Genomic DNA, 21,866 nt, shown 5'->3' with positions numbered 1-21,866 from the left:
CCATTACAAACAGTAATTAAGAATAGATCAAAAACCAGCTGAATCACGTCACATTTCTGCTTCGTACAACCCAAATGGAGTCGCAAATCTAGCTGAAAAATCAGGATATGAAACTTCAACTTCTTTATCAATCCCATCATCAAAATTAAGTGCATAACTATGAGGATCATATTGATATTTCATCCTTCTTTTCTTGTTGAATCCATGCCAGCGAATAAAATTCTTCCACTTTGGTCCTGCCAAAGCCTCTGAAATTTCCTTCAGTTTTCTTGCTTTTTCCACAAACCAAATATCTTTTATCTCTTCTTGTTTAGACAATAGATATCCATGATTGTTGTTTCTTTTCCAGCAAAGTCCATGGAAACAACAACAACCAGAGAACGTGACTGCCTTTTCGTAATCTTCATTGCAATGGTTTTCTGCTATGGGCGAACTTTCGCTAATGGGTGCTAATGGTTTTTCTTGGGGACTGGCCATAAAAGAGAACTACATATAATAAAGAAGAAAGCTAGACATGGGAATCTAGTTCATGTCAAGAGGGAAGACGTGAAATTACACCCCAACGCAGCAAAAAGAGGCACCAAGGAGAAAGCTGAAAGGATCAATATATATATATATATATATATACACACACAAACACACTAGTTCATGCATCCCCTGAACGGGATCAAAATCAGTTATTCTAAATTAAGGTTCAGGAGGATCAGAATCGTTTCTAATCAATTTGATTTTAATCAATTTCCATCCGATACTTCTAATTTTAATTGATTTTTATTACCCTTATGTTATATTTATTTTTTCAATTAAATATAATATAAAATTTATTGATACTTATATTAAATATGTTAATTTATATTAAATTAATAATATAATGTAATTCGGTTGGATTTCAGTTTAATTAAATCTTAATGCTGGGTCTGAAAATCATGTTGTAAGTACAAAGACAATGTTCCCGAACTGTGCTGACAGCTAAGACAGTTGATTAGTTAGTTGTATGCAGGTTGGGTATTTTGATTAGGCTGTGTTTGCCGGCCAATGACAAGTGCAGGTGTGGCTGATGCGTCGCCTATTCATCGACAATTGAAAAACCAAACACCTATTTTGTCTCTTAGCTATCATATATATATATATATATATATATATATATATATATATATATATAATTAGTGTTGTCGCATTATGTTCACTCATCAACCATCAGGCAAAGGCAAAAGCTGAGCCGGGCTTTGCGTCATCGTACCTGCAAATATTATTATTATTATTATTGTTATTATACAAGTTGCCAGATCACTTTTGCAACTCAAATTTATTGAATAAATAAAATAAAAAATCATATTTCCCAATTATTTAAAATTTTAAATATAAAATGTAGAATTATTTAATTTCAATATGAGTTTTTTTCGTAGGTAAAAGACACATAAATAGTTTAATGATGAGAATAACATTATGATAATTATTTAATTTTAAAATTATTTAATTTCAATGAGTTGCTTCATGGTTCAAATTTCATTTTAATTTTGATTTAAAATTCAGATCGATTTTGAATTAGTTAAAATTATTTTTTTTAACATGTTAGATTAAAATAATAAATTGTATTGTATTAAATAAAATTTAATGTATAATTTTTAAAATAAAAGAATGTAAACAAAAAAAAATTCAAAAGATATATATGTTATTAATTAGAGGGATTTTTAAACATATATGTTTTAGTTCCAAACTGGCCAAACCATTGATTTTAATTTGGTTCACTGTTCAAATGAGATCGATCGAGACTGGCCATCTCATTATTGATTCCAGGCCAATTAGGACTATGAATTAGTCAATTGCGGTGGCTTATTGGTAAGGGTAGCTTATGGGCAATTCCAATTCCAGGTTCAGAGGGATTAGAATTGAATTACAGGTGCTCTTTCAATTTTGATTCTAACTTCGATTTAATCATGATTAAATTTAATTATTAAATATTATTTTTATTTTTTTAAAGAACAAATATTCGATTTGATTCAAAAAAAAATCAGTCAATTCTATTTTTTTTTAATTAATAAAATCAGTCAATTCTAATCAATGCAAAATCTATTTTGATTACTATTTCGATTTGATTTTAATTTTAAATTAAACCGATTTAATTTTAACTCCCAAATTTATCATGTTGAGGTCTACTCAATGGTATAAAACAATGTTTTAATAATTATAAATTAGTATCCCACTTTACCCTCCAAAACCCAATCCCATCTCGGTCATTACCACTTCCAATTTTAGAGGAAGAAAAAGTTTGCGATCATTTACTCATATGTTTCCTTACAACATTTCTCTCTTTCTCATTATTTTTCTTTTAATTATTATTATTATTTATAATATTATTTTAATATTTATTATTTAAATTATTATTTTTTTATAATTTAATTTTTAAAAATTAAGTCTGCTTTTTGATTAATAATAATAATAATAATAATAATAATAATAATAAAAGGTAACCGATAACAATTAATTTTAAAAAAATTAATATTTAATTTATAATCTTACAATCAATTATTATATAATTTAATCAATCTTAAATTATTTTATATATTTAATAAATATTTTTATTATATTATTATATTTTATATTATATTTATTATGAAATATTATTAAAAGCCTAATCTACATAAAAAGTTATAAAAATAAATTATAAAGATTTCACTTAATTATAATTAGCATGTGTTATTTTTTACATTAATAATTTAATATTATTTTTATTTTACTTCTTTAAGATTAATTAATACTTATTATTATTATTATTATTATTAAATTAAAACTACCAAATAAGTAAGAAATATTTTAGTATTATAAAAATTAAATTTGAATACTTTGCTATAATTTTTCAATTGAAATATATTGTAATTTACATTATAATAATGATTATTTATTATAATATTAAAAGAGTAACAATTAAATAATTTGTATCTTACAAATATATAATTAAAAAATTAATAATTTAATTATAATTTAAAATAATTGAATAACTAATTAATGAAAAAATAAAGGAAATTTAATAAAATTAAAGAAATTGTATTTTATAAATAAATTGCGAATATATATATATATGAACATTAAATAAAAATATTATTATTTTTATATCGAAAATTTAATTATAAGTAAAAATAATTAAAAAAAATTAAAGTTACTGTATCAAAATTATGAAATATTTCTTTTAAAAATAATATGTATTTTTAATATTTATTATGTTAATAAAAAATAATGATATTTTCAAATTTTAATTTTTATGAAATTTATTTATTTTATATCATAAATTTATGTAAGTAGATAACATTTTTCTGAAAAAGCTATTTTATAAAAAAATATCAAATTAATAAAAAAAAATTTACACTTTAAAAAATTTTAAAATATAATATTTTTAAAAAATAATATAATAAAATGTTATTTTTAATTAAGAATAATGTTATATGTTTTTATTATTATTAAAATTAAATAATTTAATTCATTGTTAGTAATTTAATATATTTTTTATTATATTAATAATGAAAAATATTATATTTATATATTTTTAAAATCACATTATTTTTTTATTAGTCTAATATATTTTTTGTAATCTAAAAAAGATAAATATCAATTTACATAAATTATAAGATAAAATATAAAATATCATGAAATCTAAATTATTTTTTGAATAAAGTAATTTTAACATATTTTAAACGAAATAACTATGGAAACTACATATGTATAAAAAGAAATAAATATATATTTTATTTAATTACACCATAAAGTAATTAAAATTTATTATTATAATAGATAAAAAATTTATTTAAATTACATTGAATAGTAGAGAAATTTTAATTGAAAAATAATTTAATAATAATAATTTATTTTTATTTAAAATGTAATTAAAAATTAAATTAAAAAATAAAAATTATAAATTATTTATGCATAGACTAAATTAGACTAAATTATTCATGCAAAAATTATTTTCTTAATTATTAGATTAGATTTTATGAGATGTATAATTATTATAAACTTAAACTCATATAAAAATAAACATTATAATTATTATATTAAATATTTATATTTATATTCTATTTATTTTATAAAAATTATTTTTTACATTTTTTAGAATATCAACACTTAAAAAATATGTCAATATAAATATTTTCTGATTAAAAAAATTAAATAATTTAAAAAAAATATCATTAATTTAATATTTTAACGGTATAATTAAATAATAAAAAATATTTATTAAAAAAATTATTTTACAAAATAATTTTTAATATCATATTAATATACATTGTAATTAATTTTACAAATATTCTAATATAAATATTAATTTAATAATCATAAAATTCATTAACATATCAACTTTCGCTTCATTTTGACGAAGCTACAAACTCCCGCGGATTCATTCCATCCCCATCCCTTCCCTTCCATTCATAAATATGCTCTCATCTTTTCCACCAGGCAATTGGTCCTACAATCCTAGTTGACCCCTCTGAGAAAAAGACCTTGCTTCTTCCTTATCCACCCACTCCAACCCACCCCAAAAATATTCATTTTTACCCTCAGTCCAAAGCCACTATCCTAAAACTACGAAATTCAGGATTGGGTAACATTTAATTTTATAAGAAATTATAAGAAACTCACTATACAATTTTCCGCTTCTCTTTACAAATACAGAGAATTAGATTTAGATTTCTGCACATACAAACACAGATGAAGTCAAGATTGAGGAGTTAAAATTAGAAAATATGTATAAAAATGTATTATATAACACCAAAATCAGATACCATCCTCAATCATGTCCACGCAAAGAGCTCACACCTAGTTGTTCCCACCGCCGGCAACCTCTCTGGGGTGGCCGGAAGCCTCGCCATAAAATTATTGAGCGGCAACTCATCCTCTCGTTTATTATCATCATCGAAATTGAGGGAATAACTCGCAGGATCGTACCTAAAATCGGCAGAATTATGACGCCTCCGATTCTTACCTCTTCTTCCAATCAGGCCCCAACATTTGTCTCTGATTTCAAGATCCTGAGCCGTGGATTTCAACCAAGCGTATGGAGATCTCGGCGTCTGTGTCCTCCTGCTGCCGTCGTCGACGGAGTCCAGGCTCTCAGGGAGATTATCATGAGCAGCGAAGCAACAAATGGAGGATTTGAGCCTGTCTTTGAGGGAGGGAGAGTGGCAGTCGTCAACCATAGCCATCGCCATTGCCGTTTTCTGGGTTTTGTGCTGTCGTTTAGATTTGGAAGCTAACGAAAGAGAAATGAAGTGATGAGAGCGATGGCGTTGAGAAGGCTGTATATATAAATTCGGTGCTCAGAGAGAGAGAAAGGTGTGGATAAGGACGGTGGTTTCAGTGTACAAGCTGGAAATGGAGTGGGAAGAAACCGTGGGGCGACCGTGGGAGCGGTTTGCCGTTAAAATCCCCGCGTATGTGCGATTCTTGCTGGCTTAAAGGCTAATTACTTTTTTCGAATTTATTATGCTATAATTAATATTTAATTTTTATATTTTAAAAAGTAAATTAAAATATGTATAAAATTTTATTTATTTATATAATTTCATTAATTTTTTTAATTTAATCTTTAATAAAAAAATATCTTAATATCTTTCAAAATAAATTAATATTTCAAATTAATATTTTAATTTAAATATTAAAATTATTAATATTTTAATTTAAATATTAAAATTATTAATATTTTAACAAATATTTTATTCATTGTCATACTTATTTATTAAATTATTTTTTAAAATTTTAAATAATAATTAAATTGATAAAAAGTGAAAAAAAAAACAGTGTATGTGAAATTAAAATATATAAAAAATATTAATTATAATATGATCGATGAGTTCATGAAACTGACGTTGCAAAACTGGGATATAAAGGGACGGGACGGCTGGGAAAACGGTTAAACTAGCGTTACTTAATTCGTAATTATTGCCCGGTAATTTGGGATGGCTTCTATACGGGATAACAAGCCAATAATGTATGAGTAATTATAAAATTATAAAATTTTGTTAAATTATATTATTTTTCAAAAAAAAAATTTATTTTATTTTAAATTAAATAATTATAAAATATACTTAATAATTAATATCTAATAAATAATAAAATATTTAAAAACTATTAAAACAACTGCAAATAAGTAACATTTTCGAATATATTAATAATTTCTTAGCATAAAATTACAGTGTTACAGTAAAATTTTCCATTGAAGAAAAAGATAATTAATTTTATTAATGATCCAATCAAACATTTTAATGCATATTTACTTCAGGAGTACCGTTAACGGAGTCAACGTCAAAGCTATGCCACTAGTGAATACTGATTACTGTACCAATCTCCACATTAAGAGCAGATAAGATCGGCAAGCACAATACAAACTCCGTGTTAATCTCTTTTGTCTTTTTCGAAATAGTAATTTTATTCCCTTATGATTCATGCATGGAGATCACTGCTTGGTTATTGTCTTTATGCTGAGAATCCATTCCACATGTTTTTTTATACCTAACTGCCTAATTCCCTAGAAAAAGCACACTAAAGCGATAGAAAAAAATTTTAAAATATAATCGATGTTGCGTTATAGCTATTCATCATATTGTAAAAATAATAGATCGAAGTTAATTTCATTTAAAAAGAAAATGAGGTTTATTTAAATTTTATATATGATTTAAATATTAAACCTAATTTAGTATCAAATAGTACATTCTCTTCGTGTCTTGATATGAATATTTAAAATATAAAGTTTATATATAAATACATTTATAGATGGTCTAATATTAAAGTAGATAGACTCTGATACTATATAAAAAAAAATAAATTAAACCTAATTTAATTCTAAAAGTTAGGGGTGAGCATTAAATTCAAATCGAACCGAATCAAATCGAATCGAATTAAATCATAAAAATTGAATTAAATATTTTAGAAATCGAACCAAACTGAATAGATGAAAATCGAATCGAATTGAATCGTTCTATTTCGGTTCGATTCAGTTTAAATCGATTGGTTTTGATTTTTTAATTTAGACTTAATTTTTAAGTTATTTGATCTAATTTTAACTTTGGTTTGAACCTAATAATCATTAATCAATAAAATTAAACAATATATATATATATAATTAAATATAAATAATAAATTTCCCATAAAAATAAATCAATTCAAAAATTGATTCGGTTCGATTTGGTTTGATTTGAATATATAAAATTAATATTCGATTCGGTTTGGTTTAACATATTTTTTCTCTTCAAAACCAAACCGAACTAAAATAACTACAATTTTTATAATATAAAATCAAACAGAACCGATTGAATTTTAAAATTAAATCGATTAAACCAAATTAACTTGATTCTATTCAATTTTTTGATTTAAATCGAAATCTGCTCACCCCTACTATAAGTCAATCCAAAAGAAGGATATTATATTTCATTTCAAACTAATATGAAACAAAATGTGCATCTCATTATAAACAACGATTAGAATATATTCATTACATATACAACAATTACACTGAATAAAATTTTCAAGCTAAAAAGGTCTTAGGCCAGCCATATTTTGCTTGGGCTTGATTTTGATTTGATTTATTTGTTTTTTTAGATATAAGAATTTGAATTTAAGATTAAATTCAAGACTTTTATATTTTGACTTATCGTATTCACTGTTTGGAAATTAAAATTTAATAAGAATTTTAATTATTTTTTTATTCAATATCATGTTTAAAATAAAAAAGTTAAGTTTTTTTAATTTTCAAATTTTTATTTTTTAAAAAATAAAAATTTAATTAAATTAATTTCTTACAAATAATTTATCCCTGTAAAATTAGTTTAGAGCAATTTTAATTGTAATGATTTCAATTTTAATTTAAAGATGATTTTAATTCTAATTTAATTTAAACTAAGACAATTTGACCCCTATTTTTTTTTTTTATAAAATGAATAATCATCAATTTTTATCTAATTCAATTTAAAATTCAATGAAGGAAGATGAAATCAAATCCTTAGAAATCTCGATTGCATTGTTTCGAAATACTAAATCAATTAATTGTCTCGATCCGAGCTTAACTAATTCAGATCCAATTTCAAATTGATCCATCGTCGTTTCAATTAATACACATTTAAAAAGTTGTAGAATTGTCAAATTCATCTAATTTTATTTTATAGTCACGAGTGATATCAATCAATGATTTAAATTAAATAATTATATGAATTCTTATGACAGATGATTATAGATTTTAATCATTTAAAACTCTTTTTTTAAGGATGAAAATTTCAAATTTTTATTTGATATGATAACTTTGTATGCTAAAAAATTTTGTACGTGGTCTTAAATGTATTTATATTAGAAAGAAATTATAATTTAATATTTTTTATTTATTTTTAAAAATTAAATATATTTAAAACAATAAAATAATTTATTTTAATTTATTTTTAAAGTTTACTTTTCATTATCTCTCAAATATTAATATCTTATATCACAATAAAAATAAAAAAAAAAAAAATTATAAATATTTCATGTATATATTTCTTAAATTTATCATTTTTTATCCCTTTTAAATATCAAAAATATATATTATTCCTATTAATTTACTATATCTCAAATTTGATATTTTTTTTATTATAATTCTTTTTTACTCTTTCCGCCCTTTCTTATCCTTCTCATGTTTACGCTTCCCTCGCTCCATCCAAACAGACCGTTCCTCTCTGGCGCCGCTCCCTTCGTTATCCGCCGCTCCCTTCATTTCTATAGTCTTTTATATGCGTTTAAGAAACTTGGTCCAGGTCGCCTCCCTTTCCCTTCCTCCGTCAAAGTGTTGGATTCTGAAGATATATTGGCCACATTGAGCAAGGGAGATGGTGGAAATTGAGAAGGGTAAAGAACATTGGAAAGGTATGTGGATATATCTGTGTTTTTTACTGAATTTGTTATGGCATACTCTTGGTGTTTTTCTGGGGAGAACTTCTTCATTTCCCAGCAAACACTCTTGGTTTGATTGAAATAGCAACACAGGGTAATTTTCCAACACCTCGTTCTTCTCCTATTGCAGCTTCAGCCTCTCGTGTTGTTGGTTAATTGATACCTCTTCCATGAGCAGATTGTCCTTGATGTTCTAGAATTCAGGAGGAGGGTGACCGTTGGGAGGTGGGCGGCGGCGGCGGCCTAAGGCCCATTTGTTTGTTTTTCTTGCGAGAGTGACAGAGGAGGAGACGAGAGGGAGAGAGAAGGATATAAATTTAAATTGTTTAACAATAAGCTTACGTGGGAATTGGAAGGGAGTGTCTCTCTCTCTCTGGAAGCCTCTAAAACCATCGTTTGAAAATCTCATCGGTGCACAATCACACCTCAGCTTCCATGGTTTGCTGCTACTCTTGTCTCTCTCTCTTCTGTTCTTCTTCGTTTTCATTCTCCCGAATCTTGCTTTTATCTTGCTCTCCTTGCAGGATTCGCAACAGGAACAAGTGCAGTCTCCGTCACTCGACGACTGCTTGAAGCTATTGAGAGGCGAGAGAGACGAGCAACGCCTTGCTGGCCTACTTCTCGTCACCAAATTTTGCAAAGGAGACGATGTTGCTTCTCTCCGTAAAGTTTATGATGCAGTCGGAATTCAATTTCTGGGTAGGCTTTTGAGGACTGGTATACTCTCTTCCCTATCTGTTTGGTTGCTGGGAAAGTAGAGGAAAAAGGAACTTATTAGCAATTAGAAAAGAGAATATCTATGAATATGATAATATCTATGAATATGATGCTTATCTAGACAAGTTATGTGGACATGTTAATTTGTTTATTATTATTGTTATTATTATTTGAAAATTTTGATTATTCTCATATTTTGACTCTTATACGTATGTGTTTTTCTGGGTGGCCAGGGATGGGTAAAGGAACTGTAAGTGGCAATGGAGCCGATAACCGCGATGCATATTTGCAGCTATCCGTTACCGTTCTTGCAGCATTTTGTCGAGTTCCCGAAATTGCCTCATCAGAAGATATGGTTTTGAAGATTCCAGTCATACTGGAAATAATGTCAAAGTAAGGTTCTTGTCCTTAATTATATATATATATATATATATATATATATATATATATATATATATATATATATATATATAAAATAAGCTCATTTCGAAAGGAGGGATAAATAAATGTATATATTGTGTCCTTAATTTGCCTTATTTCTTGTTTTTGAATTTTATGATTGAGGAAATTGAAGGGAGAGTGTCATTTGCATTGTTGTTTGAATCTTATATTCTCCCTCTCTGATACTGATATAAGCTTGATTCTGCACTTTCACATGCTTGTATCGAAAATTAACAACATCAAACTGTGGCTACTATTGGGAGTTGGCGCTGGCAACTACTGATGTGAAGTATGTAAGCATAGTGGTGACCAGTCATCAATTTATAATGTTCATATTTTGGAATGGAGTCGATCATCATATCTGGTGCTCTTCCTTTTTTTTTTAGTTAAAGATCTAGACTACATTTCTACTGCATGTGGAACCTCTTGGGGGAAGATGAGAGCAATTCCATTGAGATGGTTTGAATTTCAACATGTGTGATGAAAACAATTGTTTTGGCTGATGGACTACAGTAGGGGAGTGTTAATGTTGACGATGGATTTGCACAATCAATGTGTTAGAAAGTAAAATAGTGCTCTTTGGCTTGGAGGTAGTTTCAATTTCCATGATAGTTTCACTACCCAAAACTCCTACGAATTGTGTGGCCTTAGTCTTCCCCCCAAGACTAAGTCAACCTTCCCACAGTAAGTTAGCCCAACGACAGACTAACAAGGATAACAAAATGTCCCCAAGGAAGCTTTGAGTGGGTCAGCTGTGTAGGTGTTTAAAGGGACTCAAGGAAGAGAAGGTTTAGCAAAGGGGAAATGGAAGATAGCACAACACTTCTTTAAAGTGCTCGAAGACTTTTATTAATAGAGGAGAATACAAAAAAATGCTTTACACTTGAAGAAAGTAACAAGCTCTAAGGATGTATGCCTAAGTGAGCATCAAGGTTTTAAAATGCCAAGGGCACTTATTTATAGTTGCTCCACCTCCTCAACATGTGGTGGAGAATTTGTCTCAAATGGACAGTGAAGATATATTCTCTTTCACCTCCTTAAAATGGAGGGCTAGGATCAAGTCTCCTAGAAATACGTGTACCTCCTTAAATGTGTGGCCAATATTGTTCCGTATCCACCTCCTCAAATATGTGGTGGAGGAAACTTTCTTGATGTGCTTTTCCATGGTGGAGAAAGATGGTTTTAGTAGCTTGGCACAAATACTAAAGAATCTCCCTTGTTGGCACAAATCCGAAGGAACCTCGTTTGGTGGTGACTATACGCTTCCATGGTGGTGGAGTTGAAAATGGGGCTGGTTGGGAAGTTTCTGGGCTGTTTTCCAAGTGCTAGAACCCCCTGGCCAAGTTTGGAAGTCTCTGGAAAATTCTGCCTAAAACTGCCCTCTGGAGCTATCTGGAAGCTTTTGGAGACAGGCACAGATTAACCTTATTCTACCTAGCTCTCCGCACATCCTCCACCCAGCACGGCGCGCTAGTCTTGCAGCCGAATCTTGCTCCGCGCTACATTGTTCGTCTGCCAATTGAACCTCTCTCGCACGCCCAATGCCCTGCACTGCCCTGCCAATCTGCCAGTTTGAACCTTGTACGCGCCTTGCCTGCCTTGCGCCAGCGTAGCATGCGCTAGCGCCCCAATTCCACACTGCCCCCGCCAATTTAACCTTGTTTGGCCTGATTCTTGTCAAATTGAACCTCACATATGCGCAGTCTGCCCATCAAACCTGCGCTACTTCCCCTCTCCCTGCAAGGTTACCCCAACCATGAACCTCACTTGGCAGCACTCCTGCGGTAAAATTTTGGACTCCTACGGGAGGTGATTTTTGTGGGTTTACATCTTGCATGGAAGCCACTGGCACTTTGGATGAGGATTGTTAAGTTGTTGTGAATATGCTGTTTTGGGGGATTGGTATTTAATTTGTGAACAATTGTTCTGTATGGTGTAGGAGTAGTTTTAATCTTACAATTCTCCTGCTCCCTCTCACAAATTGTCTCTGATTTCTTTTTGATGGCCTGATTAATATCTGCAATCTTGACTAACTAACCATGTTTCCCCCCCTCAATACCACAGATCGAATTCGCCTGTTCTGGAAGAATGCTATGAATTCTTATATCTGGTAACGGTGTCTTGTGAGGATGGAGCCATGACATTGTATGATTATGGAGGCATGAAATTGTTAGCTTCTCAAATGTGTACTCTGCCTGACGGTAATAAATCTTTTGTTTACTGGATTTTTTTTTTCAGCTTTAGAAGACAAGCTAAGCATCATTACTATGTACTGGAATTATATGCATATTCTTTTGCTGCAATTTCATAATGTGGATAGCAGTAACCATTTGGCCTGTTAAACATTGTTATAGTTTTTTTCCTTTTGCTAATTAAGTTCTATAGCGTCTTCACATCTGTTGTTTTGAAAAAGAAGTTTTTGTTCTTGTGGATTGAGGAGTTGTGGACCCCATTTTAGAACTTGAATTGTGAATATGCTGTAGGTTCTCATATGATGGAGCTTGCTATGAAAATGGTACAATCTATGCTAAGTAAGTTGTCTCAGGACTCCATTACGAATGACTGCCTTTCTGAGCTGCCAATGGTGGTAAGTTTTAAATTTATTGTTGCATACTTGCATGTGAATATTTAGTTTGTTGTTTCTGAATTCCTACATCTGGTTTGTTCGCTTTCAGCATATTCAGTGGTGGTTTGGGAAGGCCAGATTTTCATTAACTTCAGCTTGTGATTTTTTTTTTTCCCTTATAGTGGCTAAGGTTTACAGGAATTTCCTTTTTTCCTGTAGGTGGTGCCAATAGCAAGGCAATTTGCTGTGCTGCATAATGAATTGAAATTTGAAGCACTTCACTTGCTTTCATATATCTTCTCATCAAAGTACTCGGTATGCTATTATTTGTATTGATGCGGAATTAGAAAGAATTAGGAAATAGTATTGTAAAATTGATGTGGGACAGGGTAGGGTTGACCTGCTTTTGGTGTATGCTTATTGATATTAACTGGTTCTGAGGCTTACCTTGATATTTCCTTGCTGTTTTCAGCAACTGCTTCATGATGCACTGCGTGTGATGGCAGGGAACAATTGGCCAGATTATATGCGTGTTGGCATTGTTGCTATTTTACAGAATCGAGTGGGTAATTTCTTGTGTAACATTACCCTTCTATCTAATTTATGTTTCAAATTGGGATGGCAAAGACATTGAATTTGTCTGCTGTATGTCATATTTAACAAGAATGTTCTGAAGTTCAGATGACTTTTGTGGTTATGAATGTGGACTTTATTGCTAGAATTGTGGGACTTTTGATGTGTAATGAGTTATATGTTTTTCCTATTGTATAATGTTCTTTGGTTGTTTGCATATGGTTCCTTTGACATATGGATTGTATATATTTGTGCATATGGATGTACAGCCTTGTCTCATTTGGTTTTACAACATTTGAGTGCATAAAAAATGATAAACAGCTAAATGAAATTGACATTCTCTATTTGAGTTATATAGCATCCTTTTTCCTGTATTGTTCTCTTCTCCAGAGCACATAACTTATAATTTGGATGAAACTTATCAATATATAATTTTTCTCATTCAATCACAGCACCTTCTGAGAAGCTTCATGCCCTTATTTTGGCTGAATCTATAGTGTCCATATTGGGGGAAAGCTGGGTGATTGGTCAGTCAAGCTTACCTGATTTACAAGATCCCGTGCCAGCTGACAGGTAAGTTATACATGAAATTTATGCATGCTTTGTTTAAGACACTTATATTGGTGAATTGTGTTACATTTTCTTGCCATTCTATTTTCAGGTGTCTATTGCTTGTCTTGGAGTCGTCAAGAGTTGAAGTTGATGTTTTGCTCAATGAGCTGGCCTATTTGAAATATGAAGCTTCCAAGAATACCTCAACAACTGCTGAAGCTATTCTCTTAAAGCAACAAAATGTGGCTGTCGCCTTTTCCTTGGTAGAGAGGATAATCAAACTAATTTCAGCTATGACTGGAAATGAAGGTGCATAAATAATTTTTAACTAGGAAGGACATGAGTTCTAACTTCACTAATTGGCAACAAAAATTATATCCATGTTTTTGTTGAAACTTGTGTTAGTACAAAGCGTAATCAACCATCAAAATACATGTTAAAAAAAATAATAAAATAAAATACATATTTCATGCTAACCAATCTTAATATGTAATGAGTTTGCATTCTCATCTCTTTGAAGTACTTTTATCCATGCCTTAAGGACCTCATCATCTACCATGTGTGTGTGAGTGTGACAAATAAATTCGGGGAGTGGGTGACATTAACATCTGTTTTAATTCATGCGGTTTTGGATATTTATCTCTGTATTTTGCAATTCTGTATGTTTTAATTCATGCAATTTAAAATTGTCATCATTCCTTATACTGATTCCTTCTAGTGAGGAATGTAAGCTCATGCTTCATAGTTCATTCTAGCGTTCTTTAACTTCCCCCTTTTTTTTTTCTTATATGGGTATTCCTTTTGGAAAATCTCATTTCTTTTTATTCCATTTTCTTTTTCTATACAATCTTCAATTCTTCACCTTAAGAGGTTCTGTTGTTTGATCCATCCACGACGATTGAAAGAGAATGTACTAACTTTTCAAGCCAGAGAAGTGAATGGCATAACAATTACTATACATTACCTCCCACTGCCCTTGCCACTCATCCCTTTTTTGGTACCACACAAGAATATATTGAAGTAATTAATTAGGAAACTTAGGTTTTTTTTTTCCCTTCATATTTTGGAATATCAAACTGGTGATATCTACAGCTCATTGTTCTCATGTTCAGCAGAAACTGGAACAGTAAGTTGCTAAAATAACGATTATCATTACTTTATCTTATTACTTTTTTTAACACTTGTATAAATCTTTGTTCTCTTATTTATCAAGATTTGTATATTGTTTCAACACCAATTTCCAATAAGCTTAATCCAACTTCACTATTGTTTTTAGGCCAGATACATAAATTGTCCCCTGTAACTGCAAAGTCCTATGGCACCCTAAACTTTTATTTCTACCTATTAGGCACCTCAATTTCTATTTTTATATAGATTAAACAGTAAACACAAATTTATCTAGTCAACGGGTTATGTGAGTGCACATGGATAAAAACAAGTAAAACCACTACAATAGTACCGATATGATATTTTAATTATTTTGTTATGGGTAATATAATTGTTTGAATGACAAGCAATAGAGAAAAATGGCAAAAAATGAGTGAAAAAGTAAAAAAGAAAAAAAATGAAAGTGATATCAGTAATTTTGCTTTTAATAATTTGTTCTATTGGTTATAAAAATAAAACTATAAGGGTCAAATAGGTAATGATAAAAGTTGAAGGTGCCTCCAGGCTTTTCAGGTAAAGTTAAAGGTATTAATTTATGTAGTCAACCATTAATTTTTATAATGACTGCCCAGTTTTCAGTGATGGCTTTAATGGCCATGTTGACATATAATGTGCAACGTCCACAACGATCTGTGGTTCATTGGCTGGACTACCTTTTGGGGGTTTTGAGGATTGACCAAAAGGGTAGTAGTGATAATGTTGGCTTAAAGTTGAGATCTTTAGAAATGTATTCCCCTAAAGTGTCATAAAAGCTCTTTTTGAATAATGCCCTCATTTGTGGGTTTGGTCGGTTCTTCCCCTTGTATCTCTCATATAATTAAATTCCAAGTGAGACCCATATGTTTACCATGTGCTTCTAATTCTTTTTTTTTTTTTTTTTATTGTTATCTTTTTTAGAAGTTTCACTTTCTTGGTTAAATCAACTTGCAGGGGAACTCATTGGTGAAAACACTTTCATAAAGGTGATCAATGGGCTTAATGAGACAATCAGTGTAGTGCTAGAGTACCTAAAGGATGCAAAGGTAATTATTTCTATACCATTAACATTTATTTTGCTTCAGTTGTACTAACTTCTACAACCTACAGGAACATGGTCAAAATAAAGGAAATGACCTCCTTGCCTCTGTACGGGTTGTTGGGAGGTATGTTGTATGCATTCTTTCCCATGTATGCTTGTATGGAGCTCAATCAAGATTATGCCAATTGGCAATTATTATTCTTATTGTTGTTTTTGCATTTTTGTTGTTGAGAAGAAAAGAGGATCAGTTACTCTTCATCTGATCATTGATACCTTAAATAACAATTCATGCCTTGGCATGTGTATTGTTCCTTGTTCAGTCTAGATTGTAAAATTTGATGGCAATCATTATATATATATATATATATATATATATATATATATATCGAAATGTTGTTAGCTTTTCCCCGCTTTTAACTGGATATGGTCTTTCATGATAGAAATGTTGGATGCTAATGTCTGAAGGATTTTTCTTCATGCCTATTTTTCCACTCCTATTTTTGAGGATATATTTTTGCCTGTGCACATAATGAGCTTTTTGATCCTCTTATCTTTTGAATTTTGATCTGGTAGATTTATGATTATTTTTCTTACAGTTATCTTGCAGAAACACCAGATGCTTTCAAAGATAAAGTCACAGAACTTTTGGGGTATATGTTATCAATTGAAGCAGATGATGAATCAAGGTTTGGTAATTCCAACCTAGTTTTTATTACACACACACACACACACTCATATATTCCACTTGAGCATGACTTGGACTATTTTTTGACTTGCAGCCCTTTTTACTCTATATGCTTTCTACTTCCAATGCTTTGTCAAATTACAATGAAGATTGAAGGATGTAAAGCTTTAATTTCTTCTGGGTGTTATAAAGCTGTAAGTTAGCATAATTTTTCTGCTGATATTTCTCCTCAGTTGATTCTCAATGTTGGTGTAAACCTCGTGTTGAAGATTTTTTTTTGTTGTTCGTCTTTTTGTTAACTTTTTAGCTTTTTATGTACTCCATTCATCCCACAAAAATAGGCTTACTTTCTCTTTTTATCTATCTCAAATTATAGACCACTTCCCTTTTTAAAATAATAGTTTATTCATTAACTTACTAATATACCCTTATTTAATATGCATTGAAAATGTAAAATTTGTTAAATTCGGAGAGAGTGTCGATCAAATTATAATTAATTCATTTTAATTCGGGCTTATACAAGTTATTAGATTGCTTTATATATCAAAATGACTAGTCAAGTCAATGTTGCAACCTAATCACTTATATATTGCCCTTTTACTTCATATTCTTTCGATGTGGGATTCCAACACTTCCCCCTCAAGTGTAACCACATAGTTGTCACTTGACAATTAGTTTGTATTTTTTATTTTTAACCCAACGCGGGTCCAATTATACAGCCTTATGGGTGGCTGAAACCCACAACCCAGTCTGGGCTCTGATACCATGTTAAATTCGGAGAGAGTGTCGATCAAATTATAATTAATTCATTTTAATTCTGGCTTATATGAGTGATTAGATTGTTTTATACATCAAAATGACTAGTCAAGTCAATATTGCAACCTAACCACTTATATATTGCCGTTTTACTTCGTATTCTTTCATGTGAGATTCCAACAAAATTTATTAGTTTCAAAAATAATTTGATGACATGAATAATTTAATTTTTAATGGAGCAATATGACTGGGGGGTATACTAGAAAAAGATTAGATAAAATTTATTATTTTGACTATATTAACTACATTTCTTAATCCATGTGAAAATAGAAACAAGGCTATCTTTGTGAGACGGATGGAGTAACACCTAAGGTGATCTGATTGCACCATTGGGTGGACATCTACAAATGTGTGCTCAAAAGTCATAACAAACTAATAACATAGTGACTTTCCCCTCTTCCGCTATGAAAACAATTTTTTTTTTAATTTATGTTCTGTTTACAGGTTGTTGAATGCCTTGTAAAAGTGATTGGGCCTAGTTGCTATACAGTTGAAGATGATAGTTGCATCTTCTTGGCATGTGATACAATGTTGAATTTGCTTTTGAAGGTAGTGTTGCCTTTATGATTTATAGCAATCTGATACTTTACACCAAACAAGATATTGATACCTTTTCCTCTCTTCTCTATATTTTTTTCCCAATCAATAAAGAAAGGGCAAGTGCAATTTTCAATGGATGAATCAACTGTTGTCGATCTTCTGATGGCCTTGGGATATTGGGCAGGTACTTGAGTAGCAGCTTTGATGTCCATTGCCTGCTTTGAATAATTGATAAAAATTGAAACTTCATGTGATTGTGGCTTCATTCCCCCTTGTGGGGTGGGTTTGGGTGTGAGTGGTTATCTATCCTTATATAGTCCAACTGTTCATGATCTTTATACTATCAGTACCTGTAAAATTGTGTCCTCTGATTAAACTGTCATTTTTTTTTTTTTTTCATCATCACTTCACTGAATGGAACCATGGACTCCTCTATTCCTTGGATCTGTGGTTTATTGGATTTTGTCATGTTTCTTTATTGTGATGTATTTTGTCATTTAATGCTGTATCATGGCTCGTTCTAATAAAAAATTTGAGGTTCATTGCAATAGCTTCGTAAAATTACAAATTCGTTACAATAGGTTATTGTTAAAGAACAATGACAACACTATCAGGATTGCAAGGGAAATTGTCAATTTGTTGGTGGGAGAATTAAAGAAGTTTGCAAGATAATTTACTGATATGCTTTTATTTGGAAACCAAAATCATTTTAAACAGAGTGTTCTGTGTTTAATAAATCTCTTTCTAATTATATTTTAATTTTTATTGTTCATTCTCATAGCTGCACTGGCTAAAGAGATATCCAAACTTTAAGCTTCACTTGAAAAAGGAGTGTACAGTGTAGTTTCTTTTCCTGGCACAATCTGAAAAATTTATCTTTCTGGAAGTGAAACATAAGGCACAATTTTGGTGACGTATTGAATCACTTGATTCCCAATTTAGTCCGTCATGGGTGTTGAAAAGAAAAGTGTTCCCTTTTTTTTTCTTCAGTTAATATTGTAGACAATTTGGGAGCCCAAATCAGCGTCGCTAGTTGATAACAAGCTCTATATGAATCCTGAATTCTGAGTTGTTCTTTAGATTTTTCATCTCTTTCAAGCGATTAGATTTTCCATACTCATGACTCTTTTACTACCTTGAAATGAATCATTAATCATTTATTTGCAATTTTGCATTAATAGGGTTTTTAAAGCTGGGGTTTTCTTTTCTGCAGAGGATGCTAACGACCCATCTGTTCTTATGATGGCTTCAAGTATTTGTGCACTGCTATTTGATTACACGTCAGAGGAGGCTCTTCTGAATCATCCTAATTTCGATATAAGTTCACTCGGTCGTCTTTCTCATCTCATTGCAAGAAGTTTGGCTTTCTCTAAGCGGGTAAAATTTATAATATTTTTGTTGCATGTATACCCTAGCTTTTGGTTAAAATTGTGAACATGAAATTGACAAGGAGGGGACTCTTTATATTGAAAATTCATTGATAAGTGCACTCTTTTATAGTTTTATTACATTTCTTTTTCGGAATTATCATATATGTTCTTGGTAACTAGAGTGTACATGCTTTGTGGGGACTCTTTTTAACATATTTCTGGTTGATGAGATCAACTTACAAGTTTCTCAATTAAATTCTTCACAGGGCGTGTCTGATGCTGTCAGAGCAGAAATGGATCTTCTTGAGATTGTGATTTCAGGTCTGTCCTAAAACTTTTTTGTTGTCAATTGAATTCAAATTTATGTTTATTTAATTTAAATGCAGGATTTTCACGGTGGGCTCATCGGTTTCCACGTATAAGTGAGGCAGTTGAAAGAATTTCGTAGCCGATGTTGCCTATATTTTTTTAAACCCTTGTAACGGTAAGAATGTATTTTAGTTGGCATATTGTATATTAAATTATTTATAAATTTTAAATATAAAATTGCCTTCACCAACTAAAAGCAAGGTGCAGGAAGGTGTCAAGTGTTATTAGGTCCAGGGCCAACAGTTTTATATTGAGAGCCCTTCCGTTTGTTTTCCTTGAATCTATCAGTGGAAAAATGACTCCCTCTATTGCCAATATATATATGTTGTTTGATATATGAATTGTAAAGAATTAAAATTTATTTTGGTAGTAAATTAATATGAAAATATAGAAAATGAGTAGAGTGAACCAGAGAAACAGAAAATTTACTGAATGCAGATGTTCTGTTTCTAATTCATTGGTGGATTAACAGATATCTCTTGGACTCGGTGGTCGTTTTAGTTCGGATTAGAATCGGTTGGTTCTTAAATTTGCGGTCAGATTATGGGGTTTTCAGTGTGTCTGGTCTGATTTTAGTACAGCTTAATAATTATTTTATTTCAAAGAAAAAAATTATCTTTAATTGATAGAATATTCCCATACACAGGTTAGTGTATGCCTGTGTTTTTTTTTAATTGAATTGGATAAAATTAATCTATTTTGATAACATTCCAATATTATGAATGGCAGAGTTAAGATTTATATTTAAGGAGCAAAGTAATATATATATATATTTTTTAAATTTCATTAGGGAAGTTTAAGGTGTGAAAGATTAACTTAGTTTGTCATGAGTTTGAACGGAAGGTTGATAAAGAATTTTAGGTTTTTTTACAAGGGTGGTGATGATGAAAATGTGTATGGGAATCAGCACAGGATCTTAAAAAGGCTTCTTGTGTTCTTGGAAGTCAGCTGAGATATCAGCCAAAAAATATAACCTTGAGACGGAAGTAGTTGAGATAAAATATCAATTAAATAATATAGATTTTCACACTTTAAGTGAACTTGAATTTCCTTGATCGACTTATTTTTTCCTAAATAAGGTCTAAATTTTCAAGAAGTTGATGGGTTTCACTTTCCTTTTGTCGGGAGTAAATTCCTCTGCCTAATTAAAGGAATTTCATTTTACGTAGCATCAAATTCTCTTATTTTCAACTCTATCCATTTTACTTTTGTCTATAATTATATAGAAAAAATTTCATGGTATTATTTTTATTCAATATGCATTCACATAAAAAAAAGTTAATTAAATTAAACATAAAAATTTTTATTATACTTTTTGATAAAATTTTTTATTACATTTTATTTATCATTATGTCATAAAAAATATATATTAATTATGTAAGTCGAGTGTTTGAGCATTATTAATAAGTTCTATTAAATTAAATATTTTAAATATTATATTTATATTTAAGGTAGGGATATTTTATCTCACTTTCCTTGTTACTTTCTATTAATAAACTTTTACTCTTTAGAATTTAGCATAATAGTCAAATACATTAGAATTATACTTCTTGAAAATATTCTTATCAGAAAGTAAACTTTTCAGAAAGTATGATATTTTGAATTAAATGATAGTCTAGTTTAAATTATTTCGATTGTGACAAATTAATATGATTTTAAATATCCTTAATTTAATTTGCTTCAATAATTAAAAGGATATCATTCACTTGTAAGTATTAAGTATTGAATACTTACGACTAAAGAAATTCGAATATACAATTACATATTGTTAATTTCTCCAATATTTACTTAAAAAATTAATTTATTGAATAAAAGGAATTTTATATGCACAAATAATAATCTAAGAAACACGAGCCAATAGAACATCTATTGATTTAGAGCATAATTTGTTTTACCACGAATAAGAAAATGTCAAAATCTGTTTAATCACAAGTAAAAACACACACACATATATATATTAAAGTTCACAAAAGTATTACTTAATTTAATGGAATGCTTAAAATAATGCCATTTGACATAATTTTTTTTTTAATCTTTGTTTTTATATTTTTTTATATAAAAAATTAATTTATTTTATTAAATATTAATCTTTTACTTAATTATTTTAAATTTTAACTACTAAATTTTATCTCATAAAAAATAATTATTTAA

At 29.8% G+C, this 21,866-nt stretch overlaps 3 protein-coding genes across 5 annotated transcripts; 1 reads left to right on the top strand and 2 right to left on the bottom strand.

Moving 5' to 3' along the window:
- Window positions 1–48: 48 nt before the first annotated feature.
- Window positions 49–477, bottom strand: LOC110658138 (uncharacterized). Its single transcript, XM_021815624.2, has one exon. It carries the CDS (start codon window positions 475–477, stop codon window positions 49–51), a length of 429 nt encoding a protein of 142 aa, XP_021671316.2.
- Window positions 478–4,587: 4,110 nt separating this feature from the next.
- LOC110653966 (uncharacterized) lies at window positions 4,588–5,477 on the bottom strand. Its single transcript, XM_021809781.2, has one exon. It carries the CDS (start codon window positions 5,196–5,198, stop codon window positions 4,782–4,784), a length of 417 nt encoding a protein of 138 aa, XP_021665473.2. The 5' UTR covers window positions 5,199–5,477; the 3' UTR covers window positions 4,588–4,781.
- A 3,164-nt stretch (window positions 5,478–8,641) lies between these two features.
- LOC110654004 (uncharacterized) lies at window positions 8,642–20,032 on the top strand. Of its 3 annotated transcripts, none has more exons than XM_058146108.1 (19): window positions 8,642–8,874; window positions 9,032–9,339; window positions 9,426–9,600; window positions 9,852–10,011; window positions 12,124–12,260; window positions 12,543–12,646; window positions 12,845–12,940; window positions 13,098–13,191; window positions 13,651–13,771; window positions 13,860–14,059; window positions 15,848–15,939; window positions 16,004–16,059; window positions 16,532–16,621; window positions 16,715–16,814; window positions 17,881–17,985; window positions 18,088–18,160; window positions 19,190–19,353; window positions 19,613–19,667; window positions 19,733–20,032. In XM_058146108.1, exons 2-19 carry the CDS (start codon window positions 9,337–9,339, stop codon window positions 19,792–19,794), a joined length of 1,887 nt encoding a protein of 628 aa, XP_058002091.1. In that variant the 5' UTR covers window positions 8,642–8,874; window positions 9,032–9,336; the 3' UTR covers window positions 19,795–20,032. The 3 variants fall into 3 exon arrangements, 2 of the variants coding, with proteins under 2 accessions (XP_058002091.1, XP_021665531.2); XM_021809839.2 differs by having other exon boundaries at window positions 8,643–8,874; window positions 9,426–9,618; XR_009148377.1 differs by lacking the exon at window positions 19,733–20,032 and having other exon boundaries at window positions 9,426–9,618; window positions 19,158–19,353.
- The last annotated feature ends 1,834 nt before the right edge of the window (window positions 20,033–21,866 follow it).

This window comes from Hevea brasiliensis, chromosome 4 (assembly GCF_030052815.1).
Source record: "Hevea brasiliensis isolate MT/VB/25A 57/8 chromosome 4, ASM3005281v1, whole genome shotgun sequence".
Taxonomy (NCBI): Eukaryota; Viridiplantae; Streptophyta; class Magnoliopsida; order Malpighiales; family Euphorbiaceae; genus Hevea; species Hevea brasiliensis.
This window is presented reverse-complemented; position numbering and strand designations above follow the sequence as displayed.

Bases quoted from the DNA above. Each gene is read 5' to 3' on its own strand.
- LOC110653966 (XM_021809781.2), bottom strand. From the start codon at position 5,198: ATGGCGATGGCTATGGTTGACGACTGCCACTCTCCCTCCCTCAAAGAC.
- LOC110658138 (XM_021815624.2), bottom strand. From the start codon at position 477: ATGGCCAGTCCCCAAGAAAAACCATTAGCACCCATTAGCGAAAGTTCG.
- LOC110654004 (XM_021809839.2), top strand. The intron at 10,012-12,123 runs GTAAGGTTCTTG...TCAATACCACAG, and splicing joins ATACTGGAAATAATGTCAAA to ATCGAATTCGCCTGTTCTGG. The intron at 16,815-17,880 runs GTAAGTTAGCAT...TTCTGTTTACAG, and splicing joins CTTCTGGGTGTTATAAAGCT to GTTGTTGAATGCCTTGTAAA.